General features: G+C 37.0%; 1 protein-coding gene and 1 long non-coding RNA gene across 15 annotated transcripts in view; one reads left to right on the top strand and one right to left on the bottom strand.

The window, feature by feature from the left end:
- FILIP1 (filamin A interacting protein 1) overlaps positions 1 to 21,554 on the bottom strand; it is a 259,847-nt gene that overhangs the window by 110,556 nt on the left and 127,737 nt on the right. For 3 of the 4 annotated variants that reach the window (XM_058435100.1, XM_058435095.1, XM_032152977.2), the window contains one exon: positions 8,914 to 9,195. In XM_058435100.1, coding sequence (XP_058291083.1) covers positions 8,914 to 9,195 — 282 coding nt within the window. Of the gene's footprint in view, positions 1 to 8,913; positions 9,196 to 21,554 lie in introns of those variants that run through there. The other variant, XM_058435109.1, reaches the window with a different exon arrangement.
- LOC131382675 (uncharacterized) overlaps positions 1 to 21,554 on the top strand; it is an 81,068-nt gene that overhangs the window by 23,134 nt on the left and 36,380 nt on the right. For 6 of the 11 annotated variants that reach the window (XR_009212252.1, XR_009212253.1, XR_009212244.1 and 3 more), the window contains one exon: positions 7,485 to 7,517. The exons of the other annotated variants lie outside the window; for them this stretch is intronic. This is a non-coding gene — a long non-coding RNA (uncharacterized LOC131382675). The remainder of the gene's footprint in view (positions 1 to 7,484; positions 7,518 to 21,554) is intronic. 11 annotated transcript variants of the gene reach the window in all.

Genomic DNA, 21,554 nt, shown 5'->3' with positions numbered 1-21,554 from the left:
GGTGAGTGGTTTGTGGTTTGGTGGGGAAAATTGTTATAACAGAGCAGACAATCGGAATGAGTCAGGGTGGAGCAGGTAATTGGAATGAGTCAGGGTGGAGCAGATAATCGAAAAAGATTGCTTTACGAGGAAGTTAAGTTTAAAAAAAGAAGGCAAAGAATTGAACATATTGACATATTGATTCTCTGAAAAGAAATTAGAACTCATATCTAACAACTTCTCAACCCACTGAAAATGGGCTTAACCTCACTAAAACTGCTCTGACAAATGTTCCCAATGAAATTAAAATTAACAAACCCAAAGAATGCCCTTTAGTCCTGTCTGACGGGGCCTTTCTGCTGATTTGACTAACTGAATCTCTCTTCTTGATACTCTTTCATCTTTATTCCCCTGACTTCTGCATCACTCTACTCCCCTGGAATCCTGACACCTTCTGACTATTTTGTGGGAAAGGAGGACCTCTTATTTGTAGTCTGTAAATGGAGGTGTCGTTTTACCTCCACAAAATACTACTTCAGTAAAGCCAGACTATTCACGGATGAACATGGCCCAGACTTTCTCACCCACTGTTTGATTCTGCTCATGTTGGCCCCTATGCTCATCTCTATCTGCCCAAAACCCACCAGTTCTTCAAAGTCCAAATTTTTAGTGAAGCTCCCATATTTTCATAATCTTTCCCTCCTTTGTACTCCTGTAATTTATATTGCAATTACCCAATACAATACTCATTCCTGTATATTCTCATCTATTCATCTATTCTACCAAGTCATGAACTCTTTCTTTATGATTCTTGTAATATCTAGTGCCTAAAACCATACTTGACACATAGTAGGAGCCCATCAAATACAAGTATTATGATTATGTGTCTTTACATTCCTCAAATCTCTTGAATAGCAATGTTTCTTTTTTTGTTTTTTTTTTTAGACGAAGTCTTGTTCTGTCACCCAGGCGGGAGTGTAGTGGTGCAACCTCGGCTCACTGCAACCTCCGCCTCCCAGGTTGAAGCGATTGTCCTGCCTCAGCCTCCTGAGTAGCTGGGATTACAGGCACACACCACCAAACCCAGCTAATTTTTGTCTTTTTAGTAGAGACAGGGTTTCACCATGTTGGTCAGGCTGGTCTCAAACTCCTGACTTTGTGATCCACCCGCCTCGGCCTCCAAAAGTGTTGGGATTACAGGTGTGAGCCACCGCACCTGGCCTCAGCAATGTTTCTTAAATATTGTAAGATCAATCCATTTTGAAAATTAATTATTTATTAATTAAAGCCCAAAGAATGAATGAACTCTTCTTGGTAAGAAAGAAGCACATATAGGAGGCTCACCTATAGTAGGTGATGAAGAGGAAAAGAGAAACTAATAAACAATATTTTTAAAAATGGCTGGGAACCCCAAAAGAATGTGTTTATGAGTTAAGAAGTTACGGAATAGATGAAACTTCTAACAATCCACAGACAAATTATCTATTTTATAAATTTTTTTTTTTTTTTTTTTTTGAGACAGAGTCTCGCTCTGTTGCCCAGGCTGGAGGGCAGTGGCACTATCTCGGCTCACTGCAAGCTCCGCCTCCCAGGTTCATGCCATTCTCCTGCCTCAGCCTCCCAAGTAGCTGGGACTACAGGAACCTGCCACCACGCCCGGCTAATTTTTTTGTATTTTTAGTAGAGATGGGGTTTCACCGTGTTAGCCAGGATGGTCTCACTCTCCTGACCTCGTGATCTGCCCACCTTGGCCTCCCAAAGTGCTGGGATTACAGGCGTGAGCCACCGCGCCTGGCCTTATAAATTATTTTTGAAGTATACAACACCTTTTCTGTCACTCATTCAGAATGAAGAGAGATTTCTCAATGTGTCAATGACTTTGTCTCTGACTTAGCCTGGAAAATACCAACGCCAAGTGGAATGGTGGTGCGCTATCCAGCTGTGTAATCTAGTTCACTCTGTGCCTCCTTATACACAGGCAGAAGGGAGCTAACTATAACAACAAAAGGAAAAATAATGAAACCAAATTTAGTTCATTTTTTTCTAAAATGTAGCCAAGTAAAAATATCAAGGGAATTTATTATATAAAATGGCTATTTTTTTGCATCAAGGAAAAAGAATTAATTTGTCCCTTGTTCTTGAATCATTCTACACGAATATCCTTTTGCCAGATCTTCTATGTTATGGCTTTTTGATATGAGTACCATTTCTTTCAAACTTTTGTCATTTTTAGTACAGCCAAGTTTACTCACTTTTTAAAAGTGCTATTTTGGGACTAACACAAGGGGAAATTAATCATGGTGCCCAAATGATGGGCCAGGGGTACTATTTTATTACTTTCAGTTTAAACTGGGAAATATGTAACTGGTTTTTCACCTACAGAATAAGAATGTTCCAATTTATTAGAAAGTAATTGGTATTGGAAGCAGTCACTGACAGAAGTATAATAACGGAAACCATCCCAGCTACTTCACACAGGCAATGCAGGCCAGTCATTGTGCTGAGATGACAGGCCTGCATCTGCGGAGGTGTGGCTTGAAAAGTCTGAAAAATGACCCTCTTCAAGACAAGGGTCACATTACTGGTTCTAGACAAGACTTTCTAAAATGCAAAATCTCTAGTAGATGCAACTGCATTTCTAATACATATCCATTAAAAGTGCACTTCAGGAGTTCATGGGATACCTAGATTGGCAAACAAAACAGCAAATGTGCATATTTTGCAAAAAGCCAAGGCATACAATAAAGGTCATGTTGTTTATAATATTGGCTCAACAATTTTCCATAGATCACTTAACAGTTAACAAAAGTGACAGGGCACTGGTGTACCAGAAAACACACAGAATTGTCTACAGTGTCCAAAATGTTGGATATAGAGTTGGAGAGAATGAGAGAGATCAAAAAAGGAGTCTGTAAAGGAGAAAATTGGCAATGACAAGCCTGAAGGAACTTCCATCTCCTCCTTTTCCCCAAGTCACTTTTAAGGTATACCTAGTATGGGCAGACTTGATCTTATCCTATCTCCCAAAACTATAAGCTATTTTCTTTGTGTGTCACCCTATTTCTTTCTACCTGGAGATGTGATCACCCAAAGCCTGTACTGTTACATAACTCCAGAAGACACCATCTTTAGAGTAGTGAATATGAAGCCCCCCCAGAATTGTGCAGTACCCAGCTCACATGGCCCTGTGGCATCCCTGCCTGCTGCCATTTTACTCATCATCTAGATTGTACCAAACTTTAAGGCTCAGATCCCATTTCGTCTCCCTGGTGTAAAAAAAAAAAAAAAAAAAAAAAAAACCTTAAATTTCTCTTACCTAAAAAGTTTCATCTTTTCACAAAATAGCTTCAGCCTGTGAGTTTATTTTAAAGAAAGTCTGGAGGCCAAGAATAAATGAAAGGTCCTGGAGCCCAACTTCCCTTGAACCTCAATAGAATGTAAGTGATATAATGGGAAAGACATTCAACAGAAGGATAGGAAATTTGGATCTAGAACTCTACATTGCTGTGCGACCTCGGGCATGTCACAAAACTCGTATGTGAGTTTCATATTTGTAATATAAAGGAGGTGAGGTAGATAAGACACTTTAAAGGCGCCTTAGAGTTCTAATATTTTATAGAACCTTGAAACCTCCTTTGCAAAGATTATGACAGTGAGAGGACTCCAGCATGGCTGACTCTGTCTTGCTTCTAGCCTCACACGCAGGCTGACCTCACTCACTCCTGGGTATAGGCCAAGCTAACCATGGGAAGAATTTAGTTTATAGTTTAACTTGGAAGCAAGGATGATAGTAATCCCTCCTAAAACTAACCCCTTCCTTGCTCAGGGACCTATAACTAATGAAAAACCATGAAGTTAGGATTATGGGAGGGGCCTGAATTCTGCTAAAATGTAGGCATAGTTTCTATAATACCTTACTGCTCAGGAACCATGTGGCCAGAGATCACAAGATTTGTGACTTCTCCAATTGCTCCTATAGATAACACCACTATTGTAGAACTTAAGATTGGCGTTTTGAGATGTTTTTCAGATTTTTGCATTCTGGCAACTGACTGACCCCACCTGGACCCATGACTCCTGACTCAACCAGTCCTATGGCCCCCACCCGGAAATGGACTCAGCTCACAAGAACTGTTTTCCACACCCCTATAATACCATCCCCAACCAATCAGCAGCACCTATTCCCTATCCCTTTGCCCACCAAATTATCCATAAGACCTTAGCCTCTGAGTTCTCAGGGAGACTGACTTGAGTAATAACTCCAATCTTTCCACTTGGCCAGCCTTGTGTTAAACCATTTTTCTACTGCAATACCACAGTATCAGTGAGTTGATTTTGTCTATGTAGCAGGCAGGAAGTACCCATCAGGCAATTATAACCTCAGAACACCACCTCCAGAGTAAGGGCATCTGACTTATATACAGTCACCCCATAAAGAGAGAGCAATAGGTGGTCTTTGGAGATCTGGGAGACAACTCACTAAATGCTCCATACATATCAAGCCAGGTGACACATAGGTCTAAGCTGAGAGTAACTTATCTCATAAGGCATAGTCCTGCTTCTCCTCTCAGCACCAGCCATTCAGAAAGATTTTTTTTTTCTTATCTCTAGTCCGGCAAACCTAGCACATAACTTCCACATTTTTTTTGAGATTTTTTTTTTTTATTATTATACTTTAAGTTCTGGGATATATTTGCAGAACATGCAGGTTTGTTACATAGGTATACATGTGCCATGGTGGCTTCCTGCACCCATCAACCCTTCATCTACATTAGGTATTTCTCCTAATGCTATCCACTCCCTTGCCCCGCAACCTCTGACAGGCCCCAGTGTGTGATGTTCCCCTTGCTGTGCCCATATGTTTTCATTGCTCAACTCTCACTTATGAGTGAGAACATGTGGTGTTTGGTTCTCTGTTCCTGTGTTAGTTTGCTGAGAATGATGGTTTCCTGCAAAGGACGTGAACTCATTCTTTTTTATGGCTGCATAGTATTCCATGGTGTATATGTGCCACATTTTCTTTATCCAGTCTAACATTGATGGCATTTGGGTTGGTTCCAAGTTTGCTATTTTGTTGGTTCCATTTTTTGCTATTGTGAATAGTGGTGAAATAAACATATGTGTGCATGTGTCTTTATAGTAGAATGATTTATAATCCTTTGGGTATATACCCAGTAATGGGATTGCTGGGTCAAATGGTACTTCTGGTTCTAGATCTCTGAGGAATCGCCACACTGTCTTCTACATTGGTTGAGCTAATTTACACTCCCACCAACAGTGTAAGAGCTTTCCTATTTCTCCACATCCTCTCCAGGATCTGTTGTTTCCTGGCATTTTAATGATTGCCATTCTAACTAGCGTGAGATGGTATCTCATTGTTGTTTTGATTTGCATTTGTCAAATGACCAGTGATGATGAGCTATTTATCATATGTTTGTTGGCCACATAAATGTCTTCTTTTGAAAAATGTCTGTTCATATCTTTTGCCCACTTTTTGATGGGGTTGTTTTTTTCTTGTAAACTTGTTTAAGTTCCTTGTAGATTCTGGATATTAGCCCTTTGTCAGATGGATAGATTGCAAAAATTTTCTCCCATTCCGTAGGTTGCCTGTTCATGCTGATGGTCATTTCTTTTGCTGTGCAGAAGCTCTTTAGTTTAATTAGATCCCATTTGTCAATTTTGGCTTTTGTTGCCATTGCTTTTGGTGTTTTAGTCATGAAGTCTTTGCCCATGCCTATGTCCTGAATGGTATTGCCTAGGCTTTCTTCTAGGACTTTTATGGTTTTAGGTCTTATGTTTAAATCTTTAATCAATCTTAAGTTAATTTTTGTATAAGGTGTAAGGAAGGGAATCCAGTTTCAGTTTCCTGCATATGGCTAGCCTGTTTTCCCAATACCATTTATTAAATAGGAAATCCTTTCCCCATTGCTTGTTTTTGTCAGATTTGTCAAAGATCAGATAGTTGTAGATGTGTGGTGCTATTTCTGAGGCCTCTGTTCTGTTTCACTGGTCTATATATCTGTTTTGGTACCAGTACCATGATGTTTTGTTTCCTGTAGACTTGTAGTATAGTTTGAAGTCAGGTAGCATGATGCCTCCAGCTTTGTTCTTTTTGGTTAGGATTGTCTTGGCTATGCGGGCTCTTTTTTGGTTCCATATGGAATTTAAAGTAGTTTTTTCCAATTCTGTGAAGAAAGTCAGTGGTAGCTTGATGGGAACAGCATTGAATCTATAAATTACTTTGGGCAGTATGGCCATTTTCACGATATTGATTCTTCCTATCCATGAGCATGGAATGTTTTTCCATTTGTTTGTGTCCTCTCTTATTTCCTTGAGCAGTGGTTTGTAGTTCTCCTTGAAGAGGTCCTTCACATCCCTTGTAAGTTGTATTTCTAGGTATTTTATTCTCTTTGTAGCAATTGTGAATGGGAGTTTGCCGGTGATTTGACTCTGTTTGTCTATTATTGGTGTATCAAAATGCTTGTGATTTTTGCATATTGATTTTGTACCTTGAGACTTTGCTGAAGTTGCTTATCAGCTTAAGGAGTTTTTGGGCTGAGACGATGGAGTTTTCTAAATATACAATCATGTTATCTGCACACAGAGATAATTTGACTTCCTCTCTTCCTATTTGAATACGCTTTATTTCTTTCTCTTGCCTGATTGCCCTGGCCAGAACTTCCAATACTATCTTGAATAGGAGTGGTGAGAGGGCATCCTTATCTTGGCCGGTTTTCAAAGGGAATGCTTCCAGCTGTTGCCCATTCAGTATGATGGCTGATAACTTCTACATTTTTACCAGTCCACTCACATTTGCTAATGTTAACTCCCTCCCACTCTTAGCTACAACACCTCCCATATGACAATGCTACTAGAAGACAAGTGTCTACTACTACAAGAATATATATCTATAGTTCTAAATATAGGAGCATTCTCATTTTAAACAAATCTAACATAGCTAAATCTGCATTTACAAGGACATATGTTTATATATATGGAATTGTATATGTGTGTGTGCACATATATATGGAATAGATTGTCTGCCTTGCAAATGAATTCACCAGGGAATTCCTTAAAATACCAGGTCCTTCATTATCCTTCTCTTCACTGCCTCCCACATAAATGATGTCTTGCACTTTTTACTTATTGATAGCTGCTCAAGAATATATCTATTGTGTAATGTAGGTATATTGTATTTATAAAGATTAACGGAAAGCAAAATACATTTATTTGGAGCCGTCTGACTAATTTCTTTAATATTTCAGAAGTGTGAGTTTATATTTTGCATATCTAAGATCTGAAACCTTATCTAGCACCACTGTGAACATAAAAACCACATGAATCTTAAATACTTTCCAGAGTTCACCATGATGTAACAGCATTATGCAGAAATTAGAGTCTGCAAGAGCCATGGGCTTCCTAGGAGCTTTTATGGATGGAGAAATGTGAGCTAATGATGTTGTTTTGTGAAGGTTTCTAAGGCAAAAATTGTTTTTTTCACTCAGGTCAATAGCTTTCGGCTGGGGGCAGCTTAAAAGGTAAAGTAATTCTGCCTCTGTACACAACCAATGTTAATAGACAAAAACACTAACCACATTTCTGGGAGTGGTGAAGCTATTTTTAGTAACAGTGGCTGCCCTAGAAAATTTTATCTTTTGCTGTGAAATGCCAATGTGATTTTTCTCAGTCTGTAAATGGTAAGCTCAATCATGTTTGTTTGTTTAAACTTGAGTTTTGTATGTTGTTTGTTGTTCTTTACCCCAGGGATTTCCTTATCTGTATGCACACACAGATGATAACAGGAACAGAGTGACCCACCCTAGTTTAGAGTAGGTTGCCAATTATCTCTCTAAAGCTAACAGCACCCATAAGCCAACAAGGATTTTATTTCATGCAATTGTTAAAGTAATTACTTTTGCACCAACCTAATAGTATTCCTTCAAAGCCTCATGCAAGCTAAGAAACTAATAAAAACAAAAATGAAAACAGTAGCTCCACTCTTTAAGTCATCTTCTCCAAAAAAAAAAAAAAAAAAAAGTATTTTTCCTCTACTTCCAGAAATATAATTGTTCAGGGCTCAGAAACTCAGAAGAATCCTGACTTCCTGCCTGCCTCCTGGGTCCCTAGAAACATAGACTTAATGGGAAGGAGGGACCTGGCTCATGGCAACTAAATAAGATTGGTGGGGGTGGGCAGAGGAAAGAGCATAGGACAAAGAATCAGGAAGCCTGAGATGAGATCTGGACAAACTTTCAATCCTTCTAGACCTCAGATTCTTCATTTATAAAATACAGATGATACCCACATTTTTATTGTGATCATACGAGATAGTAGATGTGAAAATGCTTAGGAAACTATTAGGTTCTTCATAATGAATGCAATGCTCTGCTTATTTGTGTGCATCTCAATTCCTATGATGTTGTAGAATATTGAGGCTGAAAGTTAAAAAAAGAGAGAAAAGACTGGGCAATAAGGCTGGTTTCAACAAAGCCTTATTTGCCTCTATCTCTCCTTCTCTCTTTCACTCTACCTTCTAGAAAAAAGCAAAAGTAACAATTGACCTGAACTCTCCATTTTAATAATCACTGCATTTCTACATTTTTCAGTCACAGTCAATGTCTAAATTAGATAACCTAATTGATTACCTACTGACCGAAAGGATCTGCATTAAGTCACTACCAAAATCATATAATGAAGAAATTTTCTGCTTCTAGAGAAGTTTGAAGTTGGAATCAGCACTTTTTCATTTAGCATTCATTCAACAAATATTTATTTAGTGCAAACTTGTGCCAGGCACTAGGGATTTAGAAATAAGGGAAACATTCTCCTTTCCCCATAAAGTTCATTATTCAGAGAGGGGAACATTTTTACATTCTCTTATTTTATAGCTTAGAAACCAAAGACACAATAATAGTTGGGAAAGTTTGGCTGTACCTGCAACTCCCCTTCCATTATACTGAGTAGTTGGATGAGGTCTTCTTTGGATAACTCCAGGGATTTCTTAGTCTTTCGTTCACTTCCTCCAGATGTTTTTAGGTGTCGTTTGACAGTTCCTGAGGCCATGACATCATCCTCCTTCCTATTTGATTTCTTCTTCTTTTTTGCATCTTCTGAGAGACTTTTTTCACCAGCATTGCCGATGATGGAGGGCTTGGGACAGGAGATATGCCCATCAGATGCACTTTCACCACCTTGGTTTCGAGATCTCATTCCCACCTACAACACATACATAAAAAAAAGATAAGATGTTCTTTACCACCATCAAAATTATTTTTGCCTAAATACTTAGAAACTTATAGCAGCTTTACCACATCACCAAAAAAGAAAAATCAAATTAATATGTCATTAAAATTTTCAGGAAACCCCTTTGATGGTCTTCAGAAAAAATAAAAGTAAGATTTCAACCCAACAAACCCCTCAAGCCAAATGATCAAGATCAATATCGATAGTGCTAAGTCATATTGCTGTTACATAGCCTCCATAATAATATATCAATATTGGTTCATTAATTGTAACAAATGTACTATACTATCCTAATGGAGATGTCAATTATAGAGGAAACTGGGTGTAGGGCATATGTGTATTAGCTTTGTAATAATGTTATGAATCTAAAACTGTTCTGAAATAAAATAAAATTCAATAAAAACTGTTCTAAAATAAAATAAAAATAAATAAATAAAAACTGGTCTAAGATAAAATAAAAAGTTTATTTATTTATCAGAAAAATCGAACCTGAAACCCTGCCAGTAACCAGTTGGATGTCACAGTGGGGAAAAAAAAAAAAAGAAGCCCACATAGGGTGGGGGCTTAAAATGGACAGAGGAAAAGGGAAAAGCAAAGGGAAGAGGAGGGTGGTGTCATTTTTAGTGATATGCAATTCTATTTTCCCATAGCCTCTATTTTAAAATCAGGTCTTTTAATGTCATTTACAGTAATAAGAGCACAAAGAATTGGGAGAAAATGAATCAATTTAAAAATCAAAATTTAAAACAATATTTTGAGGTAAAATAAGGAAAAAAGACAAAGCAGCAGCTAAGATATTAACTTGTCCCATGAGAAGCACATTCAAGTCATTCCATGAGGAATGCTTTACAGTTTCTCTGTCAGTCTCTGAGCAAAAGAATTCTACCAACAGGTATGTTACAAACAAACACACTGAACTCACAGGCTAGGTCTCAAAGTGCTATGAGGAGAGCTCTAATATCCTGGGGGGTGTATTTCAAATTTTGCCTAAACCCTTAAATATAGTAGATTAGCTCATGGGCTTATTTAAAAACTCACAGTATAAATAGCCCTTACCATGAACAGCTAAGCAAAAAGATTCTCATCATTCATTCCAGATAAAATATAGGGACTTTGATATATGAAAGTAAATTTCATTTATGAACCCAGCCATACTTTAGAAACTAAGGAAAGATTTTTAAAAAACATTAGGTTTGTAACACAAAAATTAACACAGTGTGATGTTTCCTTTCAGATAGTGAACATCCAATTCTTCCAATGAATCTTGAAATCTACATTAATGCTCTTTTTTTAAAAATCGAACTCGTAAGCAAATGGACCCTTTGATGTGTGTGTGAACTTTCTACAGCACCCCAGCTTTTAACAATATAAACCAAAGGAATATTTATTGATGCTAGCACCCTGTTTTCTGGTTCACTTAATGATTAATTCCCAATTTTAGAGTATCTTTTGGGTTTCCCTAGTCAACAAAGAATAGAAGTTTCTTTGTAATGGAAGCCAGAGCACTTTGGAACAAATCTACCATATTTTATCACAGCTTATTTGTGGGCAGAATGGGCTGACTAAAGCCTCAATCCAAAAAAAACGAAGTGATGAATAAAGAGTTTCGAATTTAATCATGACCTGTTATGGCTCACAGTTAAGACACATGGACTTCCCAAACTGAATTGTGATTCTGTACGACTTCATACCACACGTGAATTCCTCTTATCTGAAATAATTTTCTCTATAAGATCTTAAAGCTCTTTGAGATGACATATCAAATATTGATTTGACAACTTTAATTTAAATCATTAAATCATGAGTTAATAGAAATCCCAGACAACAGTTCCCAAAGCACAGGAAGTGCTTAATCTTACACAGTATTTAAATCTGATTGTATTATGTTACATGCATTTACTCAATCACAATTATATCTGCAAACATACAGAAAATAATCTATTAGTATCAATTTTATATTTAGTTCTTTCTAAAAATTTCAGTCTGAAATTAATACTTTAAAATAAAGTTTATTATAGTATTATATTAATGGCTTTTACACAAAAATTCCACCCATTTTAGAATTATGTAATTATTTTATATCATTATTCAGGTTGAAAGCTTTAGTCTCCTATTCCCTTCCACATTAATTGACTTTGGCTGATGGAAAATCTCATGTGATAGACCCATGATGTTAATTTTGTCTTAACAAATGTTTTTCTTTTCTGATATTGAAATTTCACATTAATTACTTTTCCTTTGGCATGAACATAAAGATTTTTAGTCCTTTCTCGGTTAGATAAATGAGGTCTTCTATCTATCTTCACAATGAAGTCAGCAATCAGCACCTGTTCTATCTCAGGAATACAAAAGTACTCAGCAATAACAAATGAATCAAGAATGTTTTAGCAAGGAATTAACATCTATGAGGAAGATAACCATAATTTCTCAATAGAATAACTAAGTCTGTTATAAATAATGTACACATTAAAATGCTTTATTCTATTTTGGAGGGGGAAAACATCCAAGCAATAATGGACTTGCATGTGTCACATTTAGTGACATTTATACTCTTCATATTTTTAATGGCTCTCACTTACTGCTTCTTAAGTGTTACACAGTATAGGAAGCATTTTTCATACAGCACCTTGTTTAATATTTACATCAACCCTGTGAAGTAGGTGCTATTTCTCTCAGGTTTATAGATGAAGCTACTGAGGTTTAAAGAAATTAAATATCTTTTCCTGTATCACACAGCTACTCCTAGTGGACAGAAAAATAGAATTTGAACTCAGGTCGGACACTAAATACTAACCCACTATACAGCTTTCCTTACAGCTTTCCTCTAAGTTCTTAAACATATGCTAATTGGAAGAGGGGCTATCCCTGATAAATCAGGGGATCAAGAAAAAGTCAGAGGCCAGGCACGGTGGCTCATGCCTATAATCCCAGCACTTTAGGAGGCCGAGGCACGTGGATCACCTAAGGTCAGGAAATCAAGACCAGCCTGGCCAACATGGCAAAACCCCATCTCTACTAAAAATACAAAAATTAGCTGGGCATGGTGGCGTGCGCTTAGAATCTCAGCTACTAGGGAGACTGAGGCAGGAAAATCACTTGAACCTGGGAGGCAGAGGTTGTAGTGAGCCGAGATCATGCCACTGCACTCCAGCCTGGGCAACAGAGCAAGACTCCGTCTCAAAAAAGAGAAAAAGCTACAAATGCTAAGATGGTTTCTCACTTCACATAACAAAATTTGAGAAATCCATATATATGTCTTCCTCCACAGACACTCTTACAACACTCACACAGCAATTTAAATTAGGTTACTAAGCAATAATATGTTTTCTGAAATAATTAACCTTCTGCAGAACTTCTAAGATGATGAATCATTCAAAAGTCTTCCTGAGAAGCAATCTGGTCAATTATTAAGGGTACAGTTATGAAAACAGGATGTAAAGTCTGAACAGGGACAATTACAGACTTATTGTGTTAAAAGCCCTGGAGCTGAACAATAGTAAGCACTTCATCAGTGTTGGCCAAATCCTGTCTATTGTGCTTACAAGGGTAGCAGGCAGGTAACAGAAAAGGCATCCGGAACTCCTTAGGCTTCTTATAGTTGATTGTATGGCTGCAAGTTTAAGGCGTGTAGATAACATTTTCTGTAAGAAGCCAAGAATGCCTTCGAATCATCCCAGGGTATATCCTTTAAAAAAAAGTTCTCCCCAAGAAAAATATAAAAATAAACTGAAGATTCAAATCAGGTTTTATAACCCTTTTTAAAAAATCAGTGTTAACTGGAGCACAGATGTTTCTCTTTGATAAGCAAATTATCTTAACATAGTTCATAAAATATACTTACTTTTCCTTTCATAGTAGTCAACAATAATTTACATGGAATTTTCTAACTAGAGTGTGAAGAAAAGAAAGATCAAATGTTATTCTGAACCTCCCTCTTTTATCTATGGTCCTCTCTCCTTTTCATCTGCGCCCCCCCCCAACCCCCTGCAGCCTCCCATTAATTGGGCAATGCCAGAGCATACTGTCAGATGAAAAATATCACAGGAATCAGCAAATGTAAAGCCTTTTAGTCATTTATGCTGAACTAACAAGTATTTCTAGAGTATTTGAACAAGAAAAAAAAAGGAAAAAAAAATGTCTACAGAAATTCTAGTTCCCAGACTTTCTTAGCTCTTACAAATCTTGACCTTGAATTTTCTCCCTAGCAGTCTCACCTTTGCTCTTGCTCCTTTCCAGATTTGTATTTTCCTGTTACGATTCAACATTGGTCAAAATACTCCCCATCCCACCACAAACAAAAACTTCTTTTCTGTATAAATTAGGTTTTGACATCTTTGCTATGCTTCTCAGGTACCCAACCCCTGTCTGTTCCTGGTTTTATTTTATCTCTATATATTTTCAAGAACCTACCTAGTGCATAGAATGAGATGCCATAATAATTTTATATATTTAGTTTCTATTTTAAAATTACTTTATAGAATTAAGAGGAAAAATTATCATAGTAAAAAAGGAAAGCACATAATTACAGAAAAGCCAAGATTTTACAAGGTGGCCTGGCAAAAGGCCTGCTGCAAGTGGAGCTTCCAGAACATTACCACAGAACTGTCCTGACTCTTTCTCTTACGCATAAATGACAATACCCAAAGCACCCAAAACTCAAAAAGAAAACATCTGTTCTAGTTTTATGTGATCAGTGAATTTTCAGATGCAAAAGACCAATTAAATCAACTAGTTTATTCCCTATCAGTGCCAGATTACTTCCTGTGTGCGTTATCTTATTGGTTGAATCTGCATATAAATATCCCAACTCATGAAATGTTCAAACATTTCTCATGAGGTTATCATGTATTCTATAGCATATACTGCTCAGAAATATTCCCAAGTTTGCCTCTAAATTTTCCTTTCTTCTCTTCATACTATTTCTGCAACAAGCCATGTTAAATATTTGTTTTACTTCTCATTATCTACATTTATTAAATCCCAAAAAATAACTAAGGTTCTTACTTAAAGTATTTTTTATCCTATTAGGGTAGATCTATTCAGACAAATTGAAAATTCCTGTAAGTAATTTCACAAAATGTTAGAATTCAGAGAAAGGGATTCTCTTGGGAGTCACTGCAGTGATGTTGTCATCAAAAGGCCAAGGAAAATATCATACTGTGGCAAACAGAAAAATATTATTCTACTCCAGCTTAAAACTATGGTGAAATATTTTATGATGTTCTGTTTAATATCCTTCAAGAACAATATCAGTAGGCCCAGAAAAATTTCCAGAAAAAAAAAAAGACAAAAAATAACAAGAGAATAGACCAGGGAACTGCCATGAAATAAGAAATCTTTTAAAATTAGCATGGAGTCTAAAAGAATGTACAATTTGAGTTTTAAACTTTGAATGGTAATAGATGGTAACCTTTCTTACCAACATTTTAATTAAAATCCCCAAATTGATGGACTCTTCTATCATAATGTGTCTTGTAGCTGTCCTTTACTTTCCATTCCACTAGCCACGACCTACTATTCAAGATCCTCCACTTTCCAAAAAATTGTATTTCCAGTCTTACTTTTCAATGCCTCCTATACATATCATGTTTGTTTAGTCACTGATTACAAATTATGTCTGGTATATTTTATTTTTATATCTTCACTCATGAATTTCTTTCTTAAAATGAACTATTCTTCCCTTGTACTCTTCAGGCCTTGTCTGAATATTCCAACATGTGCCATTTCTCCTTCCTGGGTAATTTTGTACACTTGCTTGTTCTCTATATTAATTACTTGGCGCTTTTCACACTTGCTTATATTATTGTTATTGCCCCAAACATAATCTCTTTAAGAACATTTAATAAGACTTCTTCAAATCATTGAAATACCAACTGATAGACACCATTTGATGGTTTGAATTTATAACATTTTACATATTAGAATATAGGTTTATAGAACTCATTGCTTCCAATTAAAGTAACTGGATAAAATATAATTAGAAAGAAAGAAATATTTAGATACACTTGTTGTTAACAGATGCCAAAAGCAATTAGCAATATTTGGAGAGATTTCTAACACTAAAATAATAAAATTTTCATGATAGTAACGTGCACTTTGGGATAAACATGGTGAATTAAAACTTGCCTTTATTTCCTCCTGAAACACACTAAAATAAAAATAAAGAAACAAAAGATGACAGCAGATGAGGATGAGAGACGTCAACACAATTTTGGAGGATGGAAAGTGGATAGATGAGTGGGAACGTACTTGGGCATCTAAATGCTGGCACTGTAGAAAGTAAAAGAGATGCAAATTGTTTGATTTTCCCAATTATTCTAAAGCTAGGGATGTATCGGCTCCATAGGGCAACGGGGTAACCAGGACACAGGTCCCAGATCCTCAAGTCATGGTATATGTTTAGGAAATACTCATGAGACTTGAGTCCTGGGTGGTTACCGCAAGATTCAACCGGATCCCTCCAACTTGAGGCTGGAACTTCTTGTACTATATCCTTGTCACTGAGCCTGAAACATCAGCACCCTTCCTCGCTACTCCTCCTCACTGTCCCTCCACAACATCTCTCTCCCCTACTTCAGCTCGTACTGACTTCTTCCTCTGCTAAACTCCTGTAGCACATCTAGTTTGTACCACCCATTTAAGGCTTAATAATACTGTCTAGCATGGTTCTTGAATGGCTCCTGGTATTAGTCTTGTTGACTTATCTAGAATGCAAACAACTTTGCATAAGAATAGTGTTTCTATTTTATCTTCCTAAAATAACTAGCATGCTAGCCCCTCTACTCCTACAACTGAGGAAACTGAGGCTCAGAGCCACACGGCTGATCAATGGAATAGTTGGAACCAGGGACTCACGTCTCATGAGTATTTCCTAAACACATCCCATGACTTCAGGATCTGTGATCTTCCAGTGTGGGTATTACACTTCACTTATTTATCTCACTTCCAGTATCTATAACAGGGTTTTTAACTTTTTTCTTTTTTACTTCAATCGCAGAAAAAGGCTACTTTCAATTATATAAAAGAGAAAAGCATTTACCTAGTAATATACTGTTATATACAGTGGTGATGACATAATGACATAATATTTTCTGGCATTTTCAACATCAGTGATTCATCCTTGAACCTCAAGTACATGTTAAAATATTTTTATATTTATAATTCTTTATTATTATAATTCTGATGTCACTGTCACTACTAGACATAGCATGTAATATATAATCATTGATTAAATAAAAAGAGTAAGACCCTCACATTTAAGTGATTATGAAAGTTCTTTTGTTTTCTGGTAAATTTTACCTTTACTTTTTCTACTTGATTGCTATAATTTTTTTCAGACATTTTAGTAGTACCATCTGGCCTCTGAAGAAAGGGAATGTCACCATTTAGTTTAATTAAAGTTTCTAAACGTCTGGAAAATTACCAGACTCCTAGTTAGCCAGGACTGGAATTTCTTCCTGTATTTCATCAGGCTCAGAACTGAGTAAGAATCAGCCATTTTCCTGTCGCTAACAAAACAAGCCTATTGGTAGCCAGAAAGACAAGTACCTTAGACATTATCTCAGCAGTCTATATTTGCTGAATTATTCTTAAATATTACCTTTGTTTGCAATAATAATAGCTGACATTAACTGAAGAGCTTATGATGCACTGAGCAGTGGTTTAACCACCGGATAGACATTGGTGCAAAAGTAACTGCAGTTTTTGCATTGTTGAAATTTGCCATTTGATACTGGAATACTTTCTTAAATAAATGGTTTTATGTTATACATCATTTTAACGTACATTTCTTGCTTTTTTTGCTAATCAATTATTACTTGTTATTTATTTTATATTTATTTTAGACTATGGAAATGATGTTACAAAAAGCAAATTTGAGGGATTTTCTTATTCAAGTTCAAAATGGGTAGTAAAGCAACGGAGACAACTGGCAACATCAACAACACATTTGTTCCAGGAATTGCTAAGAAACATACAGTGCAGTGGTAGTTCAGTAAGTTTTGCAAAGGAGACAAGAGCCTTGAAGAAAAGGAGCACAGTGGCTGGCCATCAGTTGACAATGACCAGTTGAGAGCAATTATCAAAGCTGATTCTTTTACAACTACACAAGAAGTTGCTGAAGAACTCAACGTCTACCATTCTACGTCGTACAGCATTTGAAGCAAATTGGAAATATGAAAAAACTTTGATAAGTGGGTGTCTCCTGAGCTGAGCAAAAATTAAAAAATTTGTCATTTTGAAGTGCTGTCTTCTCTTATTCTACACAATAGCATTGAACCATTTCTCTATTCTACACAATAACATTGAAACATTTCTCAACCTAATTGTGATGCACAACGAAAAGTGGATTTTATACGACAACTGGTGAAGGCCAGCTCAGTGGTTGGACTGAGAAGAAGCTCCAAAGCACTTCCCAAAGCCAAACTTGCACCAAAAAAAAGGTCACAGTCACTGTTTGGTGGTTTGCTGCCTGGCTGAGCTACTACAGCTTTCTGAATCCCAGCAATACCATTACATCTGAGAAATATGCTCAGCAAATCAATGAGATGCACTGAAAACTGTAACGCCTGCAGCTGGCCTTGGTCAAGAGAAAGGGCCCAGTTATTCACAACAACGCTGGACCACACATTGCACAACCAACTCTTCAAAAGTTGAACAAATTGGGCTATGAAGTTTTGCCTCATCCACCATATTCACCTGACCTCTTGCCAACCTACTACTACTCCTTCAAGCATCTTGACAACTTTTTGCTGGGAAAACACTTCCACAACCAGCAGGATCCAGAAAATGCTTTCCAAGAGTTCATTGAATCCTGAAGCATGGATTTTTATGTACAGAATTAAATAAACTTATTTCTCATTGGCAAAAATGTATTGATTGTAATCATTCCTATTTTGATTAATAAAGATGTGTTCGAGCTTAGTTTTAATGATTTAAAATTCATGGTCTGAAACCACTATTACTTTTGCACCAATCATTTCCTGACACACTGATAACAGCCTGGTAAAGCAAGTACTATAATTATACTTCTTATAAGGAAAATGAGGCTTAGAGAGTTGTAGCCATTTACCCAACATAATATGGCCAGCACCTAGGAAAGCCTGAGCTAGAACACAGGTCTGTTTGGATTCTCCATGTGCAAGAAGTTTGAATGGAAGCTTTTGCCATCACATCAAGACTACTGCAATACAAATGCATTTATAGTTCACCTTGTCATGGGCTGAAATAAGTTTAGTCACAGGGCATAGCAACCCCCAAGAAGTCTCAAACAATAATAAACAATAAAGAATCCCACTATTCCAATAAATTTTTTTCTTTTATTTGTGCAATAACTCTTTCTTCTAAGACCACATTCTCTTTCCCCACTTCTTCCTCACACTGCCTTTCTACTCCTCAATACTTGAGGTTTTCAAAGGAGCTGAAGGGTAACTTTGCCCTCACAGTCTTGACTTTAGACTTCTTGGATTGGAAAAGTCATTAAGACTCCAGAAACAGAAAAATTTTATGACAACTGGATGAGTAGAACTGTTTTTTTAAAGTAACTGAATTTTAAAAATTCTAGTCTGTGGATTAATTATTCTATTAAGCCAACCGTACAAAATTTCCTGATAGAAAAATGTTTGTCTTTATATAGCAAATATTCTCAACTTTATTGCATTTTCCAGAAATGTGAGGCAAATCCCAATTGATGGTCAATGCTCGTAAGACAAGTCAACCTCCATGGGGTGAAAAACATGCTGTGATTTGGATGATATCATTGCTTTATGCTGACAAAGAAAAAAAATTAAATACAGCACAGATCACCCCATCTGTTTGCTGCTTATGACTTCATGTGTTCTAATCGCCTGTACACACGTTAACTGTATTCAGGTATCCTTTAAATGCCTTTACTTTCAAATCCCTAGAGCATTTCATAACATAAAAGAATAACTTAAAATCAGTTGTAATGTATGAAGTCAAGTTCTGTCTTTTTTGAACTCCTCCCAACTTCTGTCTCTTCTAATTGGCCCTGAGATCCCTTGTCTTAGATTATATCAAAGCATATAGAGCCTAAATTGAAAACAGACATAGCTACTACATAAACCAAAAAAGGAGAAATGTAAAAATTATTCCTATTAAAACACATCCTGTGAATGCAAGTGAAACCAATGATTGTCAAAGATGTTTATTTGATGTTTAAAGATGTTTATCACTCTGAATACTGTCCAGCAATCAGCACAAACTTAGTTGCTATGTGAACGCAAAGGCTGACAAGAGCCATAAAGTTGAAGAGATTTGTGATGAACTAATTAAGGTGCACTAGAAATTTATTTTATCTAAAATGTCATGCCACAATGCAGAAGTTTCAGACTCAGCGTGGGCAAGAAGTTATAAGAAAATGAGTCATCACCTTTTGGAACAATTTTTTCAAACACATAATGGCCCTTAGACTCCTATCTTCTCTACCCTCCAGCCACCCTACCTCAGCACACACCCAACTCCACACTGGCCTTAAGGTGTCTCATCACCTCATACATCAACATCCTTAGCATTTGTTTCCTTAACATGCTGAATCCTCCTAGAGATGTTTGCCATTAACCCCAAGGAATCAAAGGAGCTGCATCCCTAACCCCACACACGTATTCTGTAATGCTGGACAAGTCACTTAACTCTCCAACCCACAGTGTCCTCATCTGTAAAATGAGGACAGTAAAGCATTAGATGTACTACTCACAGTGTATGTATGTGAAATCATAATGCCTGTTCTACTCTCCATATGTATGTGAAAATATTTTCTAGAAATATTAAGGCAAGAAGCATTAACTAATGGTAGATTAACTATTGGAGTCATCAAATACCTCTCAGTATCCTCATATAGGTAGCACCAGGGACAAAACTACTTTACTTTCAACTGTGAGCATCTAGCACAGGGGTTGGCAAACGTTTTCTTTAAGAGGCAGACATTAAATATTTTAGGCTTTCCAGGCCATATGGTCTCTGTTGCATCTACTCAACTGTATTACTGTAGCACAAAAGCAGCAACAAACAATACATACATGAATGGGTGTGGCTGGAGTTGACTCTTAGTTCTTAGTTTGCCAACCCTGATCGAGACTATGTGACAAAAATGATGAGTGTATTTAAACTGGGAGAAATAGAAATGGTTTCTGCCACTCCTCATTCTGTCCTCTGGTTTACAGTAATTAGAAAATGACTGAAAATAAGAGAGAAGAAAAAAAAATGCCACTTCTTCTCTTCCAGATAAACTGAAAGAGGACATGAACATAAAAGGGTTCTCCCACAAAGTTTGAGGAATCTAAGGTGGAAGAACCTGACATTCTGTTTCATGGGTAAAAATTGAGAGTGGGATTCCACTGACATTAGCCATGCCATGGGACATGCAGACAGGAAATACAGTTCTAGCTATATGTGACTGTAGAAAGGAGGTGATAGCGATGAATGTCCACTAAGTATGTAGAGGAGATAAAGAAGTGGCCATGTGCCCAGCAAAAGTGGAAGGTAGCTTGGAGAGGCAGCTGACATGCTAACAGGAGAGTCACCAAGGCAGACGGCTTCAAGCAGATCACCCAAACTGGGGCTGAAACGGAAGGCACAGCTACACTTGAAGGACTCTGCAGCCTTTGTGTGAATTATGGTGGGATTCCAAGACAGCAGTAGAGATAGGGGCATTTTACAAGAAAGAACCATGGGCACTACTTCAACAGAGGCCAAGCTGAGAGACGACAACAGAGGATACAGGCAGGATGGGCTTCACAGGCATGTGACCCATTACAGTTACACAGGGCCCTGCACTCAGTTTAATGCTCTACTATAGCTATCTTGAAATTCTTATTTTTGGACAAGCAGCCCCACATTTTCATTTTGCACGGGACCCTCCAAATTATGTAACCAGTCCTGATGGCAGCAGGGAAACCAGTCTAAACTAGATACTGGATGTGCTTCCCCCATTACTTCCACCAGACTACCATGCTAGCAAACTTCCCTCCCACTCCCCAACACTGATGTTCAGTGTTTGTGTGATACCCCAAGATATAGAGGAGGAGAGCTTGGGAGAAGGCAAAGGGAAGACGATAATGGAATTTTGATTTGGTCTAGGACTGACTTATACATGAATGTAATAACAACAAAATAATCACCAGATAAAATTTTACTGGAAAATATATAGATTAAGTTCTCTACCTCTGGCAAGGATTACAAGGAAGGAGTATAGGATAGGTAAGTAAAGAGCTAAGTTGAATTCAGTCATAAAAAATCAATTATTAGACTTGTGCCCCTGAGTTTTATGTGTATCTTAACTTTGAAATATAATACTGGTTACAGTTTTATAAACT

Source organism: Hylobates moloch, unplaced genomic scaffold, assembly GCF_009828535.3.
Source record: "Hylobates moloch isolate HMO894 unplaced genomic scaffold, HMol_V3 SCAFFOLD_2, whole genome shotgun sequence".
Lineage (NCBI taxonomy): Eukaryota > Metazoa > Chordata > Mammalia > Primates > Hylobatidae > Hylobates > Hylobates moloch.
This window is presented reverse-complemented; position numbering and strand designations above follow the sequence as displayed.